Source organism: Grus americana, chromosome 1 (genome assembly GCF_028858705.1).
Source record: "Grus americana isolate bGruAme1 chromosome 1, bGruAme1.mat, whole genome shotgun sequence".
NCBI lineage: Eukaryota > Metazoa > Chordata > Aves > Gruiformes > Gruidae > Grus > Grus americana.
The window spans coordinates 84,099,152-84,123,062 of NC_072852.1; the positions used below are offsets into that span (position 1 = coordinate 84,099,152).

At 40.1% G+C, this 23,911-nt stretch overlaps 1 protein-coding gene across 1 annotated transcript; it reads right to left on the reverse strand.

Moving 5' to 3' along the window:
• Positions 1 to 9,329: 9,329 nt before the first annotated feature.
• On the reverse strand, positions 9,330 to 18,292 carry LOC129201497 (killer cell lectin-like receptor subfamily F member 1). The gene is made up of 6 exons (XM_054812901.1): positions 17,997 to 18,292; positions 13,344 to 13,442; positions 11,813 to 11,944; positions 11,079 to 11,230; positions 10,070 to 10,185; positions 9,330 to 9,608 (listed from the first exon to the last, which is right to left on the reverse strand). Exons 1-6 carry the CDS (start codon positions 18,058 to 18,060, stop codon positions 9,464 to 9,466), a joined length of 708 nt encoding a protein of 235 aa, XP_054668876.1. The 5' UTR covers positions 18,061 to 18,292; the 3' UTR covers positions 9,330 to 9,463.
• Between the last annotated feature and the right edge of the window lie 5,619 nt (positions 18,293 to 23,911).

The window sequence follows — 23,911 nt, forward strand, 5'->3', positions numbered from 1 at the left end:
AGTTTGGCAGTCTGGAGCTTCAGTGGCTCTGTTTAGGTAGGCAAATGAATACGAGCTCACACTCTTCCCCATCTTGACACGTGCTCTTGATTGCACATAGACACCTTCTCCACTTCTAACCGTCATGCCTGAGTAACGTCGCTTAGTAATGTTCTGGTGTTATCACAGTTACCAGTTCCAGTCATGCACAGAGTAAATGTGATAACAACTGCAGATGACACCCCTTCTGTGGGTGTGACAGTATTTTCTTCATTGCATGCAAAGGCAAAATTAGACTGAAAACAGCAATGTGGGCTGCAAAGCAGAATTCAGCACCTTCTGCCACAGAACAGGCAGCTCAGCCCAGGGCTTCAGCTGCCTCGTGGTGCACATTTTGAAGAACTTGAACTGCTGCTCTGACAACAAAATGGACCTTTATACTTCGTGAAGGCTTCCAAGCCTTGATACTTCCAAGCTAAATTGAGTGAATCCCATGAGTACGTCTCCAGTTTGGGTTTCAATTCTAAACCTTGTGTGACAGCAGAGTCTGTATGTATAATGCAGTGCAAGAGCGGCACCCAGAAGGCATGATCAGAGCTAGGGCTACAACCAAAGACACTTCCTGCCATAAATGAAAGTCTATGCATTGTTATCCCACACTGCAGCAAGAGATGTCATCTAAACAGAGCAAACCCATGAATTTATCAAGATGTCATCTAAACAGAGCAAACCTATGAATTTACAAAGAAAAGGGAAGAAAAAAAAAAAAAAAAGAGCTCAGTGAACCAGCAGTGCTCACGGATTGCGAGCTGAATGTTTCCATGCTGGTGGTTTCGTGTTCAGCAGGTGGGACTTGGAGTAGGTGGGCAGCAAACAGAATTAGAAGCCTGTGAGATGGGTTTCTTCCCTATGCAGGGTTTTGGAGCTTTTGGGGGGCATGTTGACTCTTTGAATTTCAGGTTAGTTCCCAAAGATATTGCTGTGCAGATTATTTATTCTGAGTGCCATGTATTCCCTTGGATGCATTTTTCAATACTAAGCAGTGGTGGGGTGAATATGTGGGCAGAAGAATGTGCTGTCTCCTGAGCAGTCTGGTGATGGCATGTCAGGAAGGAGTTGGGAGCTGGTGAACACCCCTTCCAGCACACTGCTCTGTTGCCTTCTTTCCTTTTCTGCACTCTTGCATTCTAAGCTTTCCTTCAAAGGATTGAAGCAGTGAGCCTGGTGGGACCACTTCCGTAGGTAATATGTTCTTGATGATGTTATAAGGTATGTTCTGGTCTTCTGGAACCCGCATATCTGTGACTTGGAGAATGATTGGTGGGGAAAAAGTGGTGCATTTCTCTGCAGACTATACATCTACACAACAACATCTAGTGCTTTGGACAACAGAGGATGTCTCTGCAAGGTGAGACACAGCAGAGGTGTTGGTACAGTTGCAGATCACCCTGGCATGACCACAGTGCTGTGGTTGAGGGAAACCATCCTTGTTCAATGCAAATACACTCTAATGCAGCATGCTGGATACATCCCTCCAGCACAGTGCAGCACTGCACCATGTGGACTTTGAGATTGAAGTTTATTTGTTTAGGCCTTCCACGATGTGCTCTGTTCTGCCATACAGACATAGCCTGCCTTCCCTCAGGTCGAGCAGAGCTCCTGTGTCTTACCCTCATGAATGAGCAAGAGTTACCTTTTGGGTAGCATTCTAACCTGTGGGTCTGAGAGCACTTGGCAAAGAAGGGCATGTCAGTATTCCCAGGACGCAGGTGGAAGGGAAAAAGTAAAAGGCTGGCCCAAGGTCACCCAGCAGGCCAGTGGCAGAGGCTGGAAGACTGCTCAGCACTCCTGTCCCTCAGCACAGTACCCTTTCCAGTAGGCCAGGCTGATTACTGATGCATCATGTATTTGCAGGTTGTTGCTTCACAAATTTTAAGACCTGAATCCAGATACATCAGCTTCCTTCTTCCCGTGTATTCCATAACTCTTTCTGTAAATGCACTCACATGTAGAGTTAGACGTTCCTTGGTCATTAACGTATTTATTTACTGTCACAGTGTTTTTGGCAATAATTTTCTTTCTGCTTATGAAATTGGAAGCAAAGCTGTTGTAAAAGCCCAATCATCTATAAGTTGTGTGGACTGAATGGACAAAAAGTGGCTAGATCACAGACATCTTATAATTCTTCCAGAAGATATTGCAATTAATATCCATTGAGCAGCTTTACAAACATTTTAGATTTGCTGCTGAGCTACGTTTAAATTAATGTTCCTACAATCTGCAGATGATAGGGACAAATGTATCTATAAGTAGTAACAGTGTTGTTGAATTGCAATTTACGTACTGTGTCAGTATGCTAACCTTCCCCAGACTGCAGCAATGAGCAAAACTGCATGGGAGCATCTCACCTGTCTAGTGATCTGTGTTAAGCCTCCTTTACAGTAACAGTCTTATTGCCCTCTGCAGTTAAGTGGAAGCAACTAGGCAGCCCAGGAGGAGATTTACCACATTCTAACTTGGTGTCCAAGATAAGGATTCCCCTGACACTGCCTCCCTCTCCATCAGTTACAAAGACAGTATCAGCTTGCAATATAAATACAAAAAGATGAGCATTTCCCCCCTCCGCAAGTGTCTCTGGATGTGCTGCAATCATTAGGGCAGAAATCTGGAAATGAGATGAGATCTGACTGAGGTCTCATCATGATAGGATTGTTCTGCACCAGCAAACCAGGAAATGGACTACTAGTGTTTAAAATCTCTTAGAAAGAGTATGAAAGTATGTGTACATATATAATACACGTATATAATAGGTATTAAGCCTAGGACAAACACCAGAACACACACAAAAAACCCCACCCTGTAACTAGATATCTGAACACAGAAAACAAGCACCATGTTCCATGCAGCAAAACATGCTGAGCGGTAAATAAGCTGTGCGCCCCTATGGCGAGGAAAGCTACCTGCATAAGGAGGGGCTGTGCTGGCAAGAAAGAGCATAGCTATCAAGTGCTTAGTTCACCTTGTTCAACACAGTCATGAAGCCACAGCTGGAGTACTGTCTCTTCTTTCCAGCATCCTATTTTAAGAGAGGTGTTGACAATCTGGTGCAAACCCAGTGGCGAGCCACTGAGGTGGTGAGGGGGTGCCAGAATCAGGGTCCAGGCAGCCTGGAGAAGAGAAAATCAAGGGGAAGATGGTTTTGCCACCATCCACCACTTAATGGAGAGGGCAGTATGCAGAAGCTGGAGCCAGACTTTTCTCAGATGTTCAAAACAGGCAACGGGCACAAGTTGCAGTGCTGCAGAAGGAAAAATTTCTTCCTTCATGAGAGTGACGCAGCACCAGAAGAGGTGCCCAGAGAAGCTGCGTAAGCACTGTCCTTGGCTAAAACCCACAAGGACAAGATAGCTGCCCTGAGTGACATTGTCTAGCTTTGAAGTTAGCTCTGCTATGAGCAGGAGGTTGGACTAGAGACTTCCAGAGGTGTCTTCTTCCCCAATTTATTTGATGTTTTTATGATTTTTCTCCAGAGGTTTAAAGGAACGCAGAGGCATATGACCAACATCAGACCAGGAGGTCCCTTTTGGGGCTCTCCAGCCTTTACTACGTGGTTTTCAGTCTAGTTTAGGGAACAAATGAGAGTACAATAGGCACTTCCTTCTGCAAAACTTCCAGTGCTCTCTAGCGTTATTTCTTTACAACTACAAGCATGCAACACCTTTACATTTTTCCCCAGGAGGCAGAAACACAACCATGAACAAATTTTTCTTGAACATACATCTTCAAGATTCAAATGCTAATTCTTTCAGTTACAACTCTGTAGAGCACCAGTGCTTGTTCATCCTGGGACCAACTTACATGAAGCTGAGGGATTTGTTCCCAGCTTTCACGAGTAATTCTGAGGACCTGAACACTATGCTTTAGTCTTTATAGAATTTTTTTATAAGGACTAGCTAGGAACCCGTTAAGAAGACCATGTCTTTTATATTTTTCATAACATTCTGTATAAGTTTTAAAGAAATATATTTTTGTCTAACAAAAGGAAACAGCTTAAACCCCAGAATATAAATGGTGATCAAAATGCCTCGAAGATGAGGAATATAATACATGGCCTTACCACATGTAATATGAGGTAGTGGCTCAGTTCTCAGCTGCAAGGAGTCAAAGTCAGCAGAACTACAGTGTACCTCCTGGGCTGGCACAGAACAAGGAGAAGAGGCTGAAGTCAGCCCCTGGAGAAGGTGCAGCAGTAAAACGTGGATCTTGGTTGGCTTTCTATGCAAGGTTAGCTCCCTACAAAAACACTTTGTAAAACTTTCCAGAGGAATGAACCTAGCAAGCTAACAGACTAACAGTTTACTATGAACTAGAAGGCTGACTGCATGGCTTCTAGAGCTAGAAATCCTCGGGGAAGAAAGCACGTTGTGTTTCACAGGGAAGTGCAGCTCACAGTGCTAGAGTCCTCAAGAATCAGGACTCCTTAGCCTGACTTTGTGGTTTCAGCATATAAATCTACTGGTCAGAGGGATCTCAATTACCCCACATGTACGGGAAAGCTGTTTCATATTCTTCTGGTTTACTGGGCACAGCCCAACTGGTTGTATATCAGTTTGAAATGCTGTGTTCATAATGTGATCAAAAGTCATTATAGAACAAACCATACCCTGAGGTGATAATCTTTCACTGATCTGTTACTTAGCTTGTTTAGTTAGCACCTTTAACAGTAGTATGTGGTTAGCTACGTGAACCTTTCTATTGACAGGTGACATAATATTTCCTTTTGGTTATAGTATATTTACTTAGCATGTTTCATTGTACATCTGTGGGCCTGCTGGGCTCCAGCAAAATCAGCAGAGCAGAGAAAGCAAAGAAGCTACTGAGCTCTCCAGGCTTGGCTAGGTATCCTATTCTTCTCGTGGAAGACACATACCACAACCATAGGACTCATGGGGCATTGCAATGATGAACAAAACTCTACTAGGAAGTATATGTCGGTAATTTTAATGTATTATTAATGACTCTTTTTCTGATAATTTGGACTGTGAAGTATTACTGTAACTGGACTAATAATTTGTTATATTCTGATTAGACCATTACAACTTTATCTAGCCAAACAATGACTTCTTGACTTTGTATACAAGGTGTGTGTTTATTTTTGGACCGTAATAAGACTCTGAGTGTAACAAAGACTGCAAACAGCTTTTCTATGAAAGCCCTTCTGTGGATAGCTGCTTCCAGCAATCACAGAAGACCCAGAATGCAGCTAACATGTTCCTGGCAAGCATCTTGGTTATACTCCATCTCCATTTTATAAGAGCTTTTGGAATTGGGGAACGGGGCTGCTGAAGCAGTCAGAGCCCAATTTTGATAACACAGATACTGACTGAGAGTTTGCAAACTTTGAAGTGTTAATGACAAAACTTTCCTGTAAAGACATCATATTGCATAAGGGTAATGTGGTCAGTGACACATAGGCTAGATCAGGAAATTCAGACTTCAAAAGCAAAGGCAAGAAATTAAAAGTTGAAATAGGAGCCTGCTGAGTTAAAACACTGAGAAAATAAAACTCTAGAAGGAATTGAAGCTGTAGAGCAACATTATGTGCAAAGCAAGACATGGGCACAGCTCTTACCAAAGCACCCTCTCATTATGATGCTGACTTAGGGGATAGCAATTAATGGTTTGATGGAGATAGTGACCATTCCACAGAGAAGTATAAGGCTAAAAGTCCAGATGCCTCTGATGCTGAGGTGCTGCCAGTGTTCAAAGTGAAACCTGTATCACCCATAACTGCCTGGGTTACTGTAAAAACAGAAGATGGACAAACAAATGGGAAAGAAGGAGAAATACACAGAGTCAGACTGAGTTATTAGGGAAGAAATAATGATCACTGCTCATCAGACCCCAGAATAATTAAGAGTCTTGGCCCCAAAAGCAGATCCTTTAAACAAAAACCCTGTGCATTAAATGGCTTCTTAAGTTAGATGCTAATACTTGTTTAACCACAAATGATCAAGAGAATTCCTCTTGAGCATCTGCTACAGATTCTGGGGGGACTGATGGAATAATAACTGATACAGATGCAATCTGTGCAGTAGTAAATGATAATTCTAAGTAGATACATCACATTGTATTATATATATTAGCACAAGCCAATTGTAACAGTAGAAATGTATTTGGCATGGAAAAAGTTGTCAGCCTCTGCCCATAGTCTTCTAGGCAATAGAGGCAGACAAGCCCCGAGTTATGACCAGGTTGCATTTACAGTTGTTGTGTATGTCCTAGCCCCAGGACATAAAGCAGGAAAAGGATCTTAAGGGGAACTTAGACAACATTGGGATCCACCCAGGACAAGGAATTCTAACAATTGTGCTAGGAAGAGTCTGGAGGAGTATGGTTATCCACTCCCATCTGCCCCATTGCAAAAAGAGCTCCACAATAGAGAACCAGCTGAAAAACTGAGAGAACATTTATTTTCTGTAGCCATGGTAAAACATAAAGGGCCAGAGATATGGTCAACAGAACAGAGCACATCACCATCACATTAGACTCAGAACAGATTAGTATAATAATGCAGACGTTAAGGCCCCTAAATGATGATACTTGCATTGAAGGGATGGTTAAACTAAAGAAAAGCCCTTGCTTGACATATAAGAATCTAGCTTGAGCAACAAACAGAGCAACAGATTCAGACCAAGCAGTGAGATCAACTATTGCTTGGATAGAATTAGCAAAAGGAATCCAGGAAGCATTATGAGAAATGAGAAAGGGGATAATAACACACTGGAATTAGTCCAATCTGTAGCATTTGCTAACAGTGGACTGCAGCAGTGGGACTGGAGAAAGAGGGTAAGTGTGATAGGAGTGCCCAGTGTTGTCTGGACCTTGCATATGGAAAAGCAAGGAAGGATAAAAAAGAGTAGTGCAGAAGAACAAGTAATACATTTCAACCCTAAGGGTATCACTACTTATAGATTGCATTGATTTGCTTTAGCTGGTTTTTCTTTCTTTTTATTGTTGTATATGTATATAATTAAAAATTTATAGTACTGGGTTTTTTTAGTCAATTCCTATGGCTGAAGTTAAAATCAAGACCATCACATTCATCTATGAATAATGGGGGAAAATGGAACCAATTGTAAGGTGTTCCCATATCTAAGCAAGGAAACCCTGTTTCTCTCAGAAATCATGATCACTATTATATGATGTTTCTATATGCAACATAAACATAAATGGATGAGATGCTGTGTATTTATAAAACGTAATAGTTTAAGTGCTACAAAAAGCAAAGCTTAATCAACTACGTATAGAAATAATTACAATGGTAAATGTTATTTTAGAAGAATGTATGCTATTACGTGTACATTTGTAATGTTGGGACTGAGACAACTGCATGTTTGTGTAGTGTTATGTATGATGCCAGAGATATAAAACAGCTATGTAAAAATGGATGCTTCTGGGCTAGGTAGAAAACAGATCATGGTGGAAACTAGAATTTCCTCAATTACAGAGATATAAAAAACTACATACAAGTATGGCATACCATGTACCAATTTTATGAAAAAGACTTTTTGTTATCAAGGAGCTAGCCAGATAATGTTAAAAATGTGCAACACCATTGCAACTGTGTGTTCATCAAGTGCTCACAAATTAATGTGAATTACCTCATTGTATATGATTTATCTGATAATAGATGTGTAATTAAAGTAACATCTGCTGAAGGATGTGGTTTTAATTACATCATACCTATGGAAGCAACACTCAGCTCACAGAAATCACTGCAATTGTATGATATGTTAGGCTCAATGCCTTTAGGAGTTACCAAGCAAATTTCAACAATTTTCAAACAATTGCCAGAAATGTTAGAGCACCCCACTCTTACATCTGAAGTCTGACATGTGGTATAGAAGCCACAAAGGGAGAGGTTACTGTACACCAAAAAAATTACCAACTAAACCACATCCACAGTGCAAAGTGCAGTGGAAGTGTCTCTTAGAGCAATCTTCCTCAAATAGAAGAGTTGCGTTTATATCCTAGAGTCATCATTTTAATCATTATACTGATTTTTCTTAGGTATAAAAATAAAATGTTAAGTATGTTATGGTTATACACAACAATGAAGAGCTATAGATTATTCTCAGGCCTGTACAAGTTATCTCAAGGTAAGATCAGACAGAAAAAAGCAAACGTCTCTGAGATCTGCTGCCTCATTCTGATCAGTAGCCTCAAGATGTAGAAGGATTAAAACATCAATTTTTAACTTGTAAAAAGTGTCTGTGAAGTGGACTAACAAAAGGAAGGATTATAGCCCTGTAGCCCCATGAATATGATTTTGCCATTTCTAGCATGCTAATGGAATAAAGACATCATATCAGGCAACTAAATCTCACATCCAAATTGAAGAGGTATTTATGGGGTTTTTAATTGCCAAATTCTGTAACACTGAATAATGTACATGCAATTAAACTTTTTTGAAAAAATACTAGATCTTAGAATCATAGAATCATAGAATGGTTTGGGTTGGAAGGGACCTCGAAGATCATCTAGTTCCAACCCCCCTGCCATGGGCAGGGACACCCTCCACTAGACCAGGTTGCCCAAAGCCCCATCCAACCTGGCCTTGAACACTTCCAGGGAGGGGGCATCCTCTTGTCCTATCACTACACTCCCTGATAAACAGTCCCTCACCATCTTTCCTGTAGACCCCCTTCAGGTACTGGAAGGCTGCTATAAGGTCTCCCCGGAGCCTTCTCTTCTCCAGGCTGAACAACCCCAGCTCTCTCAGCCTGTCCTCATAGGAGAGGTGCTCCAGTCCTCTGATCAGCCTCGTGGCCCTCCTCTGGACTCGCTCCAACAGCTCCATGTCTCTCCTGTACTGGGGCCCCCAGAGCTGGATGCAGTACTCCAGGTGGGGTCTCACCAGAGCGGAGTAGAGGGGCAGGATCACCTCCCTTGACCTGCTGGTCACACCTCTTTTGATGCAGCCCAGGACATGGTTGGCTTTCTGGGCTGCAAGTGCAGACTTGACTTTCTCTTGTGTAGAGCTATGCTGTCTTCTCATATTGGACTCCCAGTGGGTAGATTTGCTGGCTCGTTTAAGTGCATAGCACTGATTATCACCTCTTCACCTGAAGTAAATAGCAACAACTTTTTGCCTGCTGTATGATCTAGTTGCCAGGCTGGTAAAAAAACCCTTATTTTACCTGTGTTTACACAACTGACTTTATAAGTTACTTAAAATGAGTAAGCTGCTTATTTTAATAGCTCTAAGGGCAATGTCTCAGCATGCACAGACACATAGATTTTATACCATCATCCTGAAAAGAAGAGAGACACAAGCCTGAAATATTCCTGGACTTTAATCACAAATAGAATCACAATGCACTGATTCATCACAATTCAGGTCAACACTTTCCCCTTCATTTTACATCAGATATCCTACCCACTGGAAAGTGGTGGAAACCTTCAAAGACCCTATTCGCTTTCACTTTACAATATCTGAGATACCCAGAAATACTGCAGTCCTCTTGCAAATCCACTTGTACAGGGAGTGGCAGTTATCGGCATGCATTTCTGTCAACTTATAGGCAGCACATTTTTCTTCTTTCTTCCTTCCTTTTATTGTAAAACTGCAAGAGCCAAACAACACACAGATATGAAGATCATTGAAAAAAATTGTTTGCATATACAAAGAGTGAAACCACAAAGACTGGGGTTTTTTTGTCTTTATCTTGTCATTCTTTTGATTCTCTGACATACAGACAGGTTTTATTTGTTTAGTAAGCTTCGTCCTTTCTCTGTTCCCCTACTTGTTACACAGCTGGAAGTGAAAAGCTTACATAGCATAGACACCTCCTAATAAAATCAGTTTCTCTTCTGAGACCTGTCAAGGATTTTCATGTTTTAACTGCATGTTTTGATCAGAATTCTGTGATGAGAAAAATCAGAATAGACTGAGCTGCCTAATTGGAGTATGAGCCCTGATACCTCACTGCTACTTTCTCAGGGTCTAATGGCTGAACAGCCCGGGCACAGTGAGTTGAGAACACGTCATGGAAGCCAACACAGATTCATTCCAGAATGAACCTACCTGTGCCCTGGATGTTTGGGATCATTGAGCCATACCCATCTTCCTTCCTCCTCATCAAAGCTTAGTCCAGTCCAAACAAAGCCAATGTCTTTATCCTTCAGTTTATTTAAGAAATCCTAGAGACAGGTATGTCATTAAACTCTCATAATAATGACACTTCATAAAACTCCGGCACCAGTAATGTATAGTAGTATTTAATATTTTAAAACCAGCAAGGCTTTCATGCGCAAAGATTCCAGAGAATGTTTCCAAGAAATCGAGAAGGAAAAAAATAAAACAAAACCAACCACATGGAAATTAACTACACCAGTGCTGTGACTGATGATGGTAAGTGGAGCAACCAAGGAGCTAACCGTTGGCTCCTTGCTGGCCCCAGGCCCATTGCACTAGCACATTTCAGATGAGGATCAGGCTGATCTGAATAACAGGAGCTGAAGGTATCTTCTCTTTTTCACCCCTACAAAGAAGGGAGGTGCTCATTTTGCCAGCTCACCCTCCTGGGTGCTCTAGAAGTGACTGTCTAAACCTGGTCACCTTTAAGCAAAATCAAGTGCACAAAAGGGAGGATTTGGTCCACAGAACTGTTTTTTTTTTCATTGCCACAGACCTGGTGCTGACATTTAAAAATACACAAAGTACAGAGAAACAGCTCCATCCCCCAAAGAAAGGCAACGGCCTTTACGACAGCTTAGTTCTGAACAGGTTTGATTTGGAATAAAACATGCAAGAATCCTTCAAATACCAGCTGCTTCTTGCTGAAGATAACCTCTAGGCATATCATTCCATCTATTTAAATGAAATGTAGGCTATTGGTCTTCTGTTTGACACATATGTTTCTTAACATGCAGAAGCCGATCATCAGAGCACTTTCTACTCACAATACCTTTTAGGAGCATATCTGGACTAGAAATGGCTTCTAAAAATACATGGAAAGCTATACTTAGGTATGTGGATTCACAAGGTATAAGTAAAAAGAATGTTTAAACCACAGAATGCCTTACAAGCTTACCATTTCAGTATCATCCTCTATAATCAGGAGCTCAGATTTTTTTCCTGAGCAATACTTTCTACTATTCTCCCAGGTGTCACGAGTTTCTGAGTAGAAATAACATCTCCCATAATGCAGCTTCCAGCCGGTGGGACAGAGTTCACATGCGGAGTCTGTGAAGAGTTTGGGATGAAGGGATTTTTCTCACCTTTTTTTTTTTTTACAACTATCATTATTATTGGCTCTTGCTTTTTCTGCAGCTTTTGAATAAGAGAATAAAGAAGCTTTAAACCAAGGGTGGGGCAGAAATTGTGATGGTATAGCTCATTTTAAGAAAGCACAATGTCCCTGCTTTACAGTGGTAACATGGATAGTCATTCTTTGATTAGGGATCCTTCTATGCTTCTAAATATTTCAGAACTCTGGATAATTCTACTAAATATTTTACATAGTAATTGGGTAAAAGCCATGGAAAAAATCCCAGCTCTGCTGAAATCACTAGGAGTAGTACAATTCAATGGCATCCATGGAGAAATAACAAAGACTTTCAGTAACACTGCTCCACTTCTATCTTTTGCTAAAATTTTCAAGGATGGAACACTAAAATAGATCACTTCATACATCTTTATCAATATAAACATACTTATTCCAGTATCTAAAGGTCAATTCCTTTGTGCAGGTGTTTATTTTTATATTAATCTTTTCAAGAGGTTCAAACCATTTATGTTACTATGAGCAAGACTTTATTTCCTTACCATTTGTATGCATGCATAAGCTTTCCTTTAATGTAGTCAGTAAGCTGTTTTCATGAACATCTTTCTCAAAGATACTGTCACTTTCAGAAAGATTTTCTCTGGGCTTCCACACTTCACTTGATAGCAAGCCACCTGGACAAGAATATCCAGCATTTTAATGTAAAGCTCACAAGTAAACTGTGTAAAAAACCCATACTATTTTTCCAATATGAGCTTTAAGTGGAAAATCAGATTGCTCATTTATCCTTCCAGGTCTCCTGTAAATGGTAAATGGAGAGTTGAGCATCCAAATCATATACATTAAACAAATATATGAGGTGACCGACTTCACAAAGACAGTGTAGAGTCCATTATCATCGTGCTTTTGACAACATGGTATGCAACAGTTGTCTTTCAAATAACATGGTTGCGCCTTTGATTTTCCAGATCCTGAAATTTGTATTGAGCTTATTTGAGAAAAGAATGGGTTGATGTGAGAGGGCACGACTCACATCCAGAGAAAGGGAGAACAGGACTGTAGGATACTTATGCCCAGAAGTGCTTCTGAATTCTCATTTTTCTCCTGTGTTCTCATGTGATTTTGATGTGCAAAGTGATTTTGATTTCCAGAAGCAGGCTGAACACTGGGACTACCAGGCCAGGCCAAGATTTTCCAAAGGAGGAAACTAAAATTAGACTCCTTGGTCAAGATTCAGATGCTTGTTGATGGCATCCTAAAAACTTGTTCAACTTGCTTGACCAGGGCAATTGCAACCATTTCTCTCTGATCTCTAAGTTTAGATGCTCAGGGATAATGGCACACATCTGTGATGCATAGGTAAGCTCTGTACGCACATGATCAATGCTGGCAGTGACCCAGTGCTTATGCACAAATTCTGTGGACAATGCAAAGGCCACTTTTATAAACTTAGAAGCACACATTCTTATTTCTGTTCAGAGAGGTCTTTTCCAACTATGTGTACCATCTTCTAGCCTCCTATGTCACCCAACCCTGATGTCCAGCTCACATTCCCATTGTACATGCTGGGGAGGACTGGCTGAGACTTAAGGTAAGCAAAGCAGGGCATCAGGAGGTGAAGATTGGCTATGAGGGTGAGGGAAGGAGGAGATAGCAGGGGTTCCAGTTGTACCATATACCTGGAGTGAATTCTGTTTCATTACTAAAAGACTTTTTCCAGTCGGATGGATGGATGGATGGATTCTTTCATTGGAAACCTTGGTGGTTTTTTCAGCTTTGGAAAGCAATACAACGGACTCTCAGACTGGGGGACTGGAAAGTGAGAAAGACTCCAGCCCTCTTCATACACCCTAAACGTGCAATGGTCCTCTGAAAGTCACCAACCTTCTGCAGATCCACAGCCTCAAAATGTCAGTGACTCCCTCCTGCCTTCATCAGAAACACAATAGTACAAAGCATGAATGGTCTTGTCACCTTATCAAAACAGTTTATTTGCAAAACCTGTTAAAGTTAAGGATTGATACCTGTCAGTTTCACAAGAATTAAAGCAAAACATTTCACTTGGTCACTCACATTGCTGAATTAATGTGATCACAGCTCCCAGCAATACAACATTCAGAAATCCTGAGAAAGCAGCAAAATACCGCAAGCCTGAAGAATGAGAGGGACGTCCTGCAAGAAATAAGAGGGTTTTACAAACACAGCATGAATTGCTACCCAAGACATAAATCCGGGTTTCTCTAGACATCTTTCAGACAGAACATCCATCACTGTCACTTTGCCTTGTGCTTTGTCACAGTTGCTTTTTCCCTTCTGGTTGCCTCCTGCATATCAGAAGGCTCTTGCTTCATTTATGAAAACATTTGGGGGGCTTGAATTTTCTCATACTGTCTTCACTGTTTGCCACTTCATTTGAGGTTTTGAGTGGCTAATGAACAGTTTCTCTTTCTTCATAGCAGGGGGATGTCACTTGCAGATATGAAGACTGTTAGATGTCACAGCAAACACTTAACAAACATTGCTAAAGAAAACCTCAGAAAGTTAGTGAACAAGGAAGAACTGAAGTTCCTAACAGTTGCAAAGATACTTATATAACATATAAGAACAAAAATGAGGTTCTAGGGCTATGAATACCAACATTATCCATCAAGAAAGGACAAGCAGATTCTCTGAAAATTAAACTCTGTAACTCCAGGACCCACTAATTAGTTTTATCACCTGTACATTGGATGCCAAGTCAAAGGTGTTTAGAAAACTCCACATTATAATTTGGAAACTTTTTTTATTTTTTTTTTTTTTTTAATTGAGTCATAGAATGGTTTGGGTTGGAAGGGACCTCAAAGATCGTCTAGTTCCAAGCCACCTGCCATGGGCAGGGACACCCTCCACTAGACCAGGTTGCCCAAAGCCCCATCCAACCTGGTCTTAAACACTTCCAGGGATGGGGCAGCCACCACCTCTCTGGGCAACCTGTTCCAGTGCCTCACCACTCTAACAGTAAAGAATTTCTTTCTAACATCTAATCTAAATCGACCCTCCTTCAGCTTAAACCCATTACCCCTTGTCCTGTCACTCCATGCCCTTGTAAACAGTCCCTCTCCAGCTTTCCTGTAGGCTCCCTTCAGCTACTGGAAGGCTGCTCTAAGGTCTCCCCGGAGCCTTCTCTTCTCCAGGCTGAACAATCCCAACTCTCTCAGCCTGTTTTCATAGGAGAGGTGCTCCAGCCCTCTGATCATCTTTGTGGCCCTCCTCTGGACTAGCTTGAGTCCTTGATCTTCAGCCAATCCCACCTGGAAGACTACTACAAAATGTTTGAAAAATTAAGTAGCAGTGCATTAAACAGGGCTTCTTTTCATCCTGGATGCTTCATTAGGGTCAGTGAATAGAGATGCAAAAATGAGCTCCCTTGCAACTCCAAGAAAATTACTTTTAATTAGAATCAGAAAAGCCTGGAAATGCACGGTCATGATGAACCTTCCTTCTCAGTATTACCCAACAATCTTAAAATTTGTTCTTGTAGGACTGTCACAATCCTGGCATACAACTTCCTAGTGCAACTGCTGTTTCTGTTTGCTCACTCACTTTATTTCAGGATTTCTACATATCTTGACATAGAATCAACGACAATGTATGCTAGAAGAAATGTCAGGAGGCCATCTAGTTCAGACTCCTGTTTAAGGTGGGTCAGGTTACAGCAGGTTTCTCAAGGTTTTGTCCAGCCAACTTCTAAATATCTCCAAGGATTGGATTCCACAGCCTTTCCAGGTTCGTGTCCTAGCGTTTGACCACCACCACAGTAAGAAAAATCTTCTGGTATCAAATTGTAATTTTCTATGTTCCAGCTTGTGTCTTTCAATGTGCACCTTCAAGAAGAGTTTGGTTCTGCCTTCTCTGCACCTTCCCATTTGGTAGTTAAAGAGAAAGGTAAGGCTCCCTTCAGCCTTCTCTTCTTAGGATTGCACAAAGACAGTTATCTCAGCCTCTTCTCCTGTGTCACTTCTCCAGCTCACTCAGTATCTCAGGAGTCCTCCACTGGACTTTTTCCAGCAGTTTGTCAGCATGGTCTTGGAAGGCGTAGTAATATAGGTAATGTAGGCTGCAATACAGCAAAGCTCTTTAAAGTAACTGAGGCATAAAAGATGTTCTATGATACCTCAAAGGATTCCTTGGAGCAGGGAGGAGAACAGTTAGAAGTTGCTCAGCTATGTGGGAAATGCCATGTTAACTTTTCTTCCTAGCTTTCTAACATTAGCGTTTTCAGGAAATACTTTGTGAATATTCTTCTAGAAAGACCAAGGCATAACAGACTGTTCTCTTTGTCCAAACTTAACTTCATGGGAAAAAGGATTTTACATGGGAACTTGCTGAGTTAGGACCCAGGAATAAAGTCAGAGAATAACAGAAGGATGATTTTCTGTTTCATTGAAATGACCATTCTTGGAAAAGAGAACAGGGTGCCAACATGTTGTACCTTGTAGAGAACTTGTTCTCTATCTAGTAAATAAGATCAGGAAGTACCCCACAGAAGTGTCCTTTAAAAGCCATTACATTTCAAATGCTGGTGGTCTAGATCAGATGTGAATCAGCTGTTTGAAAAGTTCTCTGCTTCTACACTATTATTTCAAAAACCTAATGCATGTAGCATTCATTTTAAATCATGAAACAACTTGAACTTTGTGCTACATGATAAACTCATTTCCACTAATACCTTCATTTCATGTCTCGTTTCTAGCTATTATCATTTTGCACAGAGGTCAAACATCTTTTTCCTCATTTGTCTATTCAACCATACTTACTTGGGAAATGCTGTATCTGTGACCAGTCATCTTTAAATATTCAAACAGCTAATCCCCACTGTTTTTATATTGCCACCCTATTCAGATGGCAAATATATGTAAACAGAAGGCAGTACATTTCGCTAGCTATGCAACATATTATGGTTAAGTATCTGTGTGTGTTTTCCTTCTTCCTTTGGGTGCTATGCAGTAATTTCGACATAAGAAAAGGCAATTAGGATATCTGGGGTCAAATCTTAACTCTGACTTGATTTGCACAATGGCCAGACTGCAGGCAAAACAATAACAGCGATTTGTGTAAATGCTCAGGCCAGCGCTCAGCTGCGCAGCGTGACCTCTGGTAGCAGCAATACCGCCGTGCTGACAATGCAGCGTGGGCTAACAGCTCAGCGTTTGCCCAACTTCTCAAGACAGCTCTGCAGCTTGCACCACTTGGCAAGACCAGATGGGACTGCAAGGGGGGAAGGGTAGCTCTGTGTTGTGGTCTTCCTCCTGTACTGCAAGAAGTGGCACAGATATTGCACTAGATTATGCTGATGAGATATTGCGACCATTTCTAACCACTCCAGTGAATACACTTCTGTACTCCACAGGTATATCATGCTACCATGATTAGTCTGCGTCTGGTCTAAAGCCAAGGCACACACCTTTCACTACAAGTAGAGACTCAGCTTGCAGTGCGTTGTTTAACAAGTTAAATGAAAGCACTGTTCTCTTCAGTTGCTTATCTGAAGTCTTTCTGCTGCCCTGTCGTGTCATGCTACCCAACCGTGCATGGTAGGTAGATGATGAAGATAGAGCATTTTAGACCTGGCTTCGCCACTGTGTGCTCTGTGGTCACAGACTATTCTGTATGTGCGCCACATACGCCTTGTCTGACTTTCTGCTTCTTTTAAATGGAAATATTCAATCATCTACTCTGTTACAGCAATATTTTTGTGCACTTTGACAAGTATTTTTAAGACAATTGAAAATTATTAGTTAAATAAATATTAGCTTTTATGGTCAGTTTTCTGGGTTGGTTGTTTTGGGGTTTTTTTTCTCAACTTGGCTGGTTCTGTGCTTTTACTGCAGTTGGGAACAGGCTCTCAGCTAAGTTGTAATAATAGACAAACTGGCACAATTTACATCAATAGAATTGCACACAATTTATCCTACCATACTGAGTAACTGAAGTTGACTCTTGCTTTTTTTCTGTTAAAAATTGTTCTTACATAAATGTGCAGCCCGGATTTCTCAGGAACTGATCATCATAGCTAATTAACCATTTGGAAACTGGATGTCTAATTGCTCTGAGGACTTGGTATTTATGATCAGAGAAGCTCTTCCCTGGGACACTTAAAAGAAATAAATGTTAACAAGGGTGAACTTGAAAGCCTTCCAGTATATATCTTTGTACTTTCTCCCTTGCTGCTCCTGACACTTTTGACAACATGCCCCGAAGTTGTTGAAAAAAGCTTACTGCACAATAAGTTACTCTCTTACAGTTTTCATTTAAATTATTTTTAAATTCTTCTTAGCTGTGATTCCTGAAAACAAAACAAAGCAAAACAAAAAAACCCAAACAAAAACCCAGTAGAAAACTTAAATGGCTAACGAGCCATTAACCGCTGCCAAACTTGCTGATAACTACTGCCTCCTGTTTTCCTCCTATCTCCTCATGCCTCTGTCTCCTAGTCTCCATTTCGGACTGGGACTGTCAGCACTGGTACTCCAAGCCTGGTGGTACTATTAGTACTGCATTTTATCTACCTCCCATCATATTTCGCTGTATACTGCCGTATATCATTGGCAACTTTAGTTACACCAACTAAAATTTTGGCATATTTGGATTTTCTTATGATAACTCAAATATAGCTGAATATAGCAGGAGAGATTTGTTATTTACAGAACAAGTCTGAAGGCATAGCATAAATGCGTATATGCTCACCTGCACTGGAGTTTTTCTTCCTTCCTTTGAAATGAAGTACTGTGTAACCCTCTTCATTCTCCATCTCAAGGTCTTTTTATCACTTCTTCCTATTGAAGACTGTTTGACTGTTGGTGTCACACCAGGCTAAGGGAAATGCTTCAAATGAGTGTAATAAACAGGAAGGGGACAGCGGATGGCCATTTGTGCTTTTAGCTGAAGCCATGCAGTAGCAGTCTATGAAAAGGAACTTAACAGTATAAACTGCACGGACAAGTGAACTCTTTTTCTCTTCTTTTTCACTTCCACTGTCTTTCTCTGACAAACTGCAGACCCTTCTAAGAGATACTTCTAACACTGCATTTTCTCCAATGCAATATCCAAGTCCTCAAATTGAGTCTTTTGATGCACACACACTCCTGCACATGAGAGAATAGATTTGAGCCCCACAAGCCCATTTCACCAGATTGATGGACTTTTCTCATTTATCTTACATTAAAATCAGCTGTGTCAACTCCTGTGTTTTTCTAAAATGCTGGGAATTGCTTCTTGCTTTGTGAAAAGAAGACTGTGTGCATATGTCTCATTAAATAGCTGGAAAGAGCATGTAAATACACATATTGATCCTTGGTTCTGCTTTGTGCCTGACCGCTTGAGTAACTGTTTGTAGATTTGAGCGACTTAATACCTCTCTTTAAATGGAGACTTGTGTGGCATGGAACTACTGAAGCAGATCTGTTCAAACCTTACAATTTGCAATGTTTCTCTTACACTTCAAAAGGACAAGCCTGGGCTTTTTCCATCAGCAGAGAGTTGTTTACTTTTAAATTCCTATGCAAGGTCTTTTCCAAAAAAAATGAAGTTGGAGATTCTAGCAAGTTCTTGGTGATCTTTTAAGTGCTAGTCTGGAATATTTCTTTCTGTAAATTGAGGATTCTGTAGAAAGTTGAAAGGTTTTTTTCCTCTGAAATGGTTATAATGATTTCTGGCTGCTGTCAAATTCAACAGGTTTCACCAAGGTTTTCTTTGGGTCAGGACTACATCCTGGCTTCACCTTTAATGTGGCCATATAGTGTCTAATGGTGATACATCATGGGAGACAGAGACCATCATGTCATTAGCTGTAGTGTGCAATTAAATACTTAGTGTCCTAAACACTTATCTCAGTTTGGAGGAATATAAATGCATCCAGAGCACTAGACAAAAATTATTCACTGATTTCTTAAACAAAACTTCTCTGGTTATTAGAAATGGTCATATAAGCTTGGAAACAAAAGCAACTTTACCTCAGCTTTTATATTGTGGTTAGCACCTGAAAGCCAGGGTCAAGCTGTATGCAGTGCAACCACATACTGCAAAAATAAAGTTATTTCCAGAGAAGTCTTTCAAACACGGACATACTACTTGAGGTTGATAGATAAGTATGAAACAAAAGGTGCTGAGCGACCAACAAATATATTCTGTTTCTACATGGCGGTCGTACTTAACCGTGCAGCATCACAATGCTAAATAACTCTCCTATACCCAGTGCAGACAAAGCCTTGCAGTGTTACCAGCTTTCTGAATCATTTTCTCGGAAGATGCTTGGAAGGCAAAGTTTGAATATGAAGTTTTAAACTGTTTCTAGAACAGTCCCGGAATGATTTACATGCTCTGAGCTATAGCTTTTATGTTCATCAGATGCAACAGCTCATCAAATCATAGACACGACAACTCCAAACAAGCCTTAGATTGTTCTGCATCCATCACCACAGCAGATATGTGGGACTTACAGAGCCCACGCTGGAGCAGGTTTATCCTGAAGGACTGCAGCCCATGGAGGACCAGCGCTGGAGCAGGGGAACAGTGTGAGGAGGAAGGAGCAGCAGAGAGGAGCTGTTGTAACTCCCACCTCCTGTGCCGCTCGGGGTGGTGGGTGATGAGGGTAGTGAAGTCGGGAATAAAGCATGAAGTTGAGCCTCGGAAGAGGGAGCAAGAGGAAGGTGTTGCTTTAATCTTTTTTGTCTTTATTTCTCACTAACCAAATCTATTTTAAATTGTAATAAATAATTAACTTTCCCCAAGTCGAGTCTGTTTTGCCCATGATGGTAATTGATAAGTGATGTCTCTGCCTTCATCATGACCCATAAGCTTTTTTGTTTTACTTTCTTCCCTGTCCTGTTGAAGAGCAGGAATGAGAGAGCAGCTGGGTGGGCATCTGGCAGCCAGCCAAGGTCAAGCCACCACAATCATTTTACCAGTCTATATTATTTTTCTTTTTTTCTTATATATTTGCTAAGCTGTGTAAAACTCTAGTAAATCAAAGGCAGTAGATCCTGTGGTTGTCTCAGGAAGCTCTTAAAAAGATGAGCAAGGCATCACCCATGGGAATAATGACAGAAATTGTTTCCCAGGTGGATTATCTTCTTACATAAGAACAAACCAGTTTTAAAAAGTCATGTATCTGGTAAATAAACTGTTCGAATGTTATAGTCTCTTGTTTCACTTGTACTGAATCCTCTTTACACTCTCAAAAGTTTGGAGTATAAGTGAAAATATATTCATATATCTACAGATAAAAATTTCAGAAAGCCCACCCAAGGACAGGAAAAACACTTTTTCAGGCTAAAAAGAATAGATCTCACCTCCACCTTCCCCAAATTAACCAAGCAATTGATGCATATATGCAGTACACATCCAATAACGATACAGCCAATAAAGATGGATACTAAATCCCATGTAGCAGCAAAATGCTAATCTTTGAGCATCTCTTCTTGTTATAGTATTTTCAAGGATCTGGGGTTTTGATATCATTCCAGCAAGGATGGCATTATTATTAATTTTGTGTACTGCAGCAATGCTGTCCTGGAACAGTGAGTACCATACAATGTATGACAAGATGGTGATTTTACTGTGTCAAAGCTTATTAGCTACTTCGAAAAGATATGTCAAAGAGATGGATACCAAAGGAAAATGGAGGAGCATGGAGGACACAAGAAAGGTAAACCAATAATGCTGTGCATGATGAGTGGTGATTTCATAAAAATATCTGCTAAGTTATTAGTGAGGTTTTAGTTCCACACTAGCAGAGGGCAGCTTTGGGAAAGTACCAGAGGAAAGTCAAGGAGTAAGATATTTACAGTCAGTGTCTGCCAGCTGTGGCAGAGGCTGGAGGAAAATTGTTTATTAAATAAGTTAGTAAGTTAAGTTAAGCTCAAAGTTGTTCACTGGTTTGCAGTAGGACCTGATACCAATGTTGCAGGGATGAAGATAAGAGACAGTCACAAGTCTTGAAAATGTAGGTCACTGGCTCAACAGAAGGATGAAGCATGCGACTTGGCTCCAAACACCAAGCCAGAGGCGCAATCCAGGAAAATGTAGGCATGCTTATATTTAAACATGAGTGTCTACATGGAATTTTTTTACTATGTGTGTATCAACTTACAGTTGATGTGCACAGTACTTTACAAGATCACAAACCTAGTTCCTCTTATTTTTGCATGCTCAGAGAACTAGCTTCATCTTTCTTTCATCCTGCTTCTTGTTTCTCAAACAGACTTCACACTTCACATTTTATTTCAGCAGAAAGAAAACTTCAAAGACACTTAAATGCGTATATAAAATGCTATATAATTTCCTTTTCTTTTGTGAAGTACAATATATGCTTCTAGCTGAAAACAAGAGCTTTTAAATTGAATTCTGGGAAAGACAAACAAGCATCCTTTCTTGGCAACATGTTGTTGTGAATCTAAGTTGAAAACACTTGGGTTTTTTTCTTTATTTTGGAAGGATATTTATATTCCTTTTACTGAGACGATAGATCCAGAGGATGCTGGCAGAACTAAACAACGAGGGGAGAAAGGATACGAACACCAAGAAGCCAACCTATAAAAACATAGGTGTTGAAATGAAGCAAAGGAGAGGACCATAAATTCTGCGAGGTTGAATATGAAAACACAATAAACCAAAGCAAGAAAGAGACTGAGCAGCAGTTTGCAAGAAACATAAAAATAACAAAACCTCCCTTCTTTCAGGAGCAGGGAACCTACCAAAAGTTCTGTTCCCATACTAGAATCTTTTTCTTGGGTGACACATGAGAGGTTGTGTCTCAATTCAGAAGGTCAGTGCAAGAGGTTATGAAACAAACCATCAAAATTAATAGGCCCAAACAGCTAAGGTCAGGTGCTATTCATCCAAGACTTCTAAAGGAACTCAGCAAACAGACAGCCAAGCTGCTAAGAGTCATATGCAGAAGGTGAGTCTAGTTTTTAAAGATCTCAAAGGAGATCTGGAGTACTTCCAATCTGCAAATCTGATCTTTATACTGGAAAAAAAACCACCCAAAACTGCAAACTCAAATAAAGAAAAGAATTTGTCATCATGTGGCTAAATATATTCACTAGTGAAAGATATTTAGAGGGAAATCATGTCTCACACATCAAAGGGAATTTGTTGAAGAATAATTCTGAACTCCAAAATTTCCATTATTTTCTCTCTGCAAAGAAAAATCTCCATAGCATGAGATTTTAGTGGTGGTCAGTTTTGACTTGAAAAGACATGATTTATTCCAATAATCTAAAATAGCTTCACTATAAAAATGGACATTGTATCAACTTTCAGTTTTCTGCCTCATTTTCTCCATTTGGAAAAAAGTCCAAAACTCACTGCATACACCATCTTCTAAAATGAAAATGTATAGACCTGCTCTAATAGTATTCTGGTCTTCACCAGGAAAACAATGAAACAATCTCCCAGTCCAGACCTTTGGAGTTACGATTTTGCTTTTTGTCTTCATCTACTTTGTTTTGTGCATGCACTCCAAGGTACTGACTTTCTGTAAGGTGTTCTTGAGTCCATAACTCTTAATACAGGAATTTTTTTTTTCCATAACAAAAGCACATGATTTTTTAAGCATTACCCATTATGTACTTTCCTTAACTCACTATACTTGCAAAAGAAGAATCTGATTTTAACATCCCTTCTCTTTTGCAGGGAAATTATATATGAATACAGAATTGAAAACTGTCTGTCAGGGCAGGGTATTAATTTAAGCCTTCTTTCCAAATAAAAGGTTGATTAAATCAATTTGTATGACACTACAGCTGTATAATATATACATATTATATTAATTATATTAATTGTATTAATTTGGTTCTCCTATTATCAAATACTGTAGCAGTCTTCTGAGTCTTCATGGCTTCTTGTCTGTGTTTTCAGCCCTTTCTTGTAAAACATGTAGATAGTTGCAAGTGCTATCTAATTTTTTTGCTCAAATTGTCCACGGTCATAGAACTTCCAGAAAGAGCAATGGCAGGCTGCAACCAGGGATATCACTCTGAAACTGGACGGACAAACATCAGCCAAGGGAGAACAGGGACATGAGTTGTATAGACTGCAGCTCCCAGAGAGTATCCAGGGAGATCAAGCAGATATTCCTTGACATCAAACTGAGAAGCAAACCACTTTGATCTTGAGATACTAATGACTTCTTGATTTGTATCAATGAAACTTCAGTACTGATGATGAAATAATTCATTTTCTTCATCAGAATGTTTCTTCTTTATCAGAAGGTTGTGAGCTGATTGAGGTCTATCATTGCAGCTCTTAGAGACCAGAACAGCAATATGCTCAAAGTCAGTGTTGCCATGATATCTAAAAGGAATAAGAATAAATAAATAGACATGTTGCATAGTACACTAAAAAAAATTATATATATCCTATTATGTTGTAAATAGGTTTAGGCTGATTACATTTAAGATTCTCAGCAAAATGTCACTATTTGTTTAGCTTTCTGTATTATCAGAAAATAAATACTAATGATGTTTTAATGATTAGGTTCATAGTAGCTCAGAATTTTCTATTTATTATTACCAATAGAGTATTTTTGCTTAATGATCCCATATATCCAATCGCAGTTTTTTCAGAAAAAAAAATAAGGGAGGAAATACTACCTGCAC

Excerpts from the sequence above, each read along its gene's own strand:
- LOC129201497 (XM_054812901.1), bottom strand. The coding sequence starts at position 18,060 with ATGGAGAATGAAGAGGGTTACACAGTACTTCATTTCAAAGGAAGGAAG. Across the intron at positions 10,186-11,078 it reads TAGAGGATGATACTGAAATG|GATTTCTTAAATAAACTGAA; the intron begins GTAAGCTTGTAA and ends ACCTGTCTCTAG. Across the intron at positions 9,609-10,069 it reads CCCAAACATCCAGGGCACAG|TTTTACAATAAAAGGAAGGA; the intron begins GTAGGTTCATTC and ends TGGCTCTTGCAG.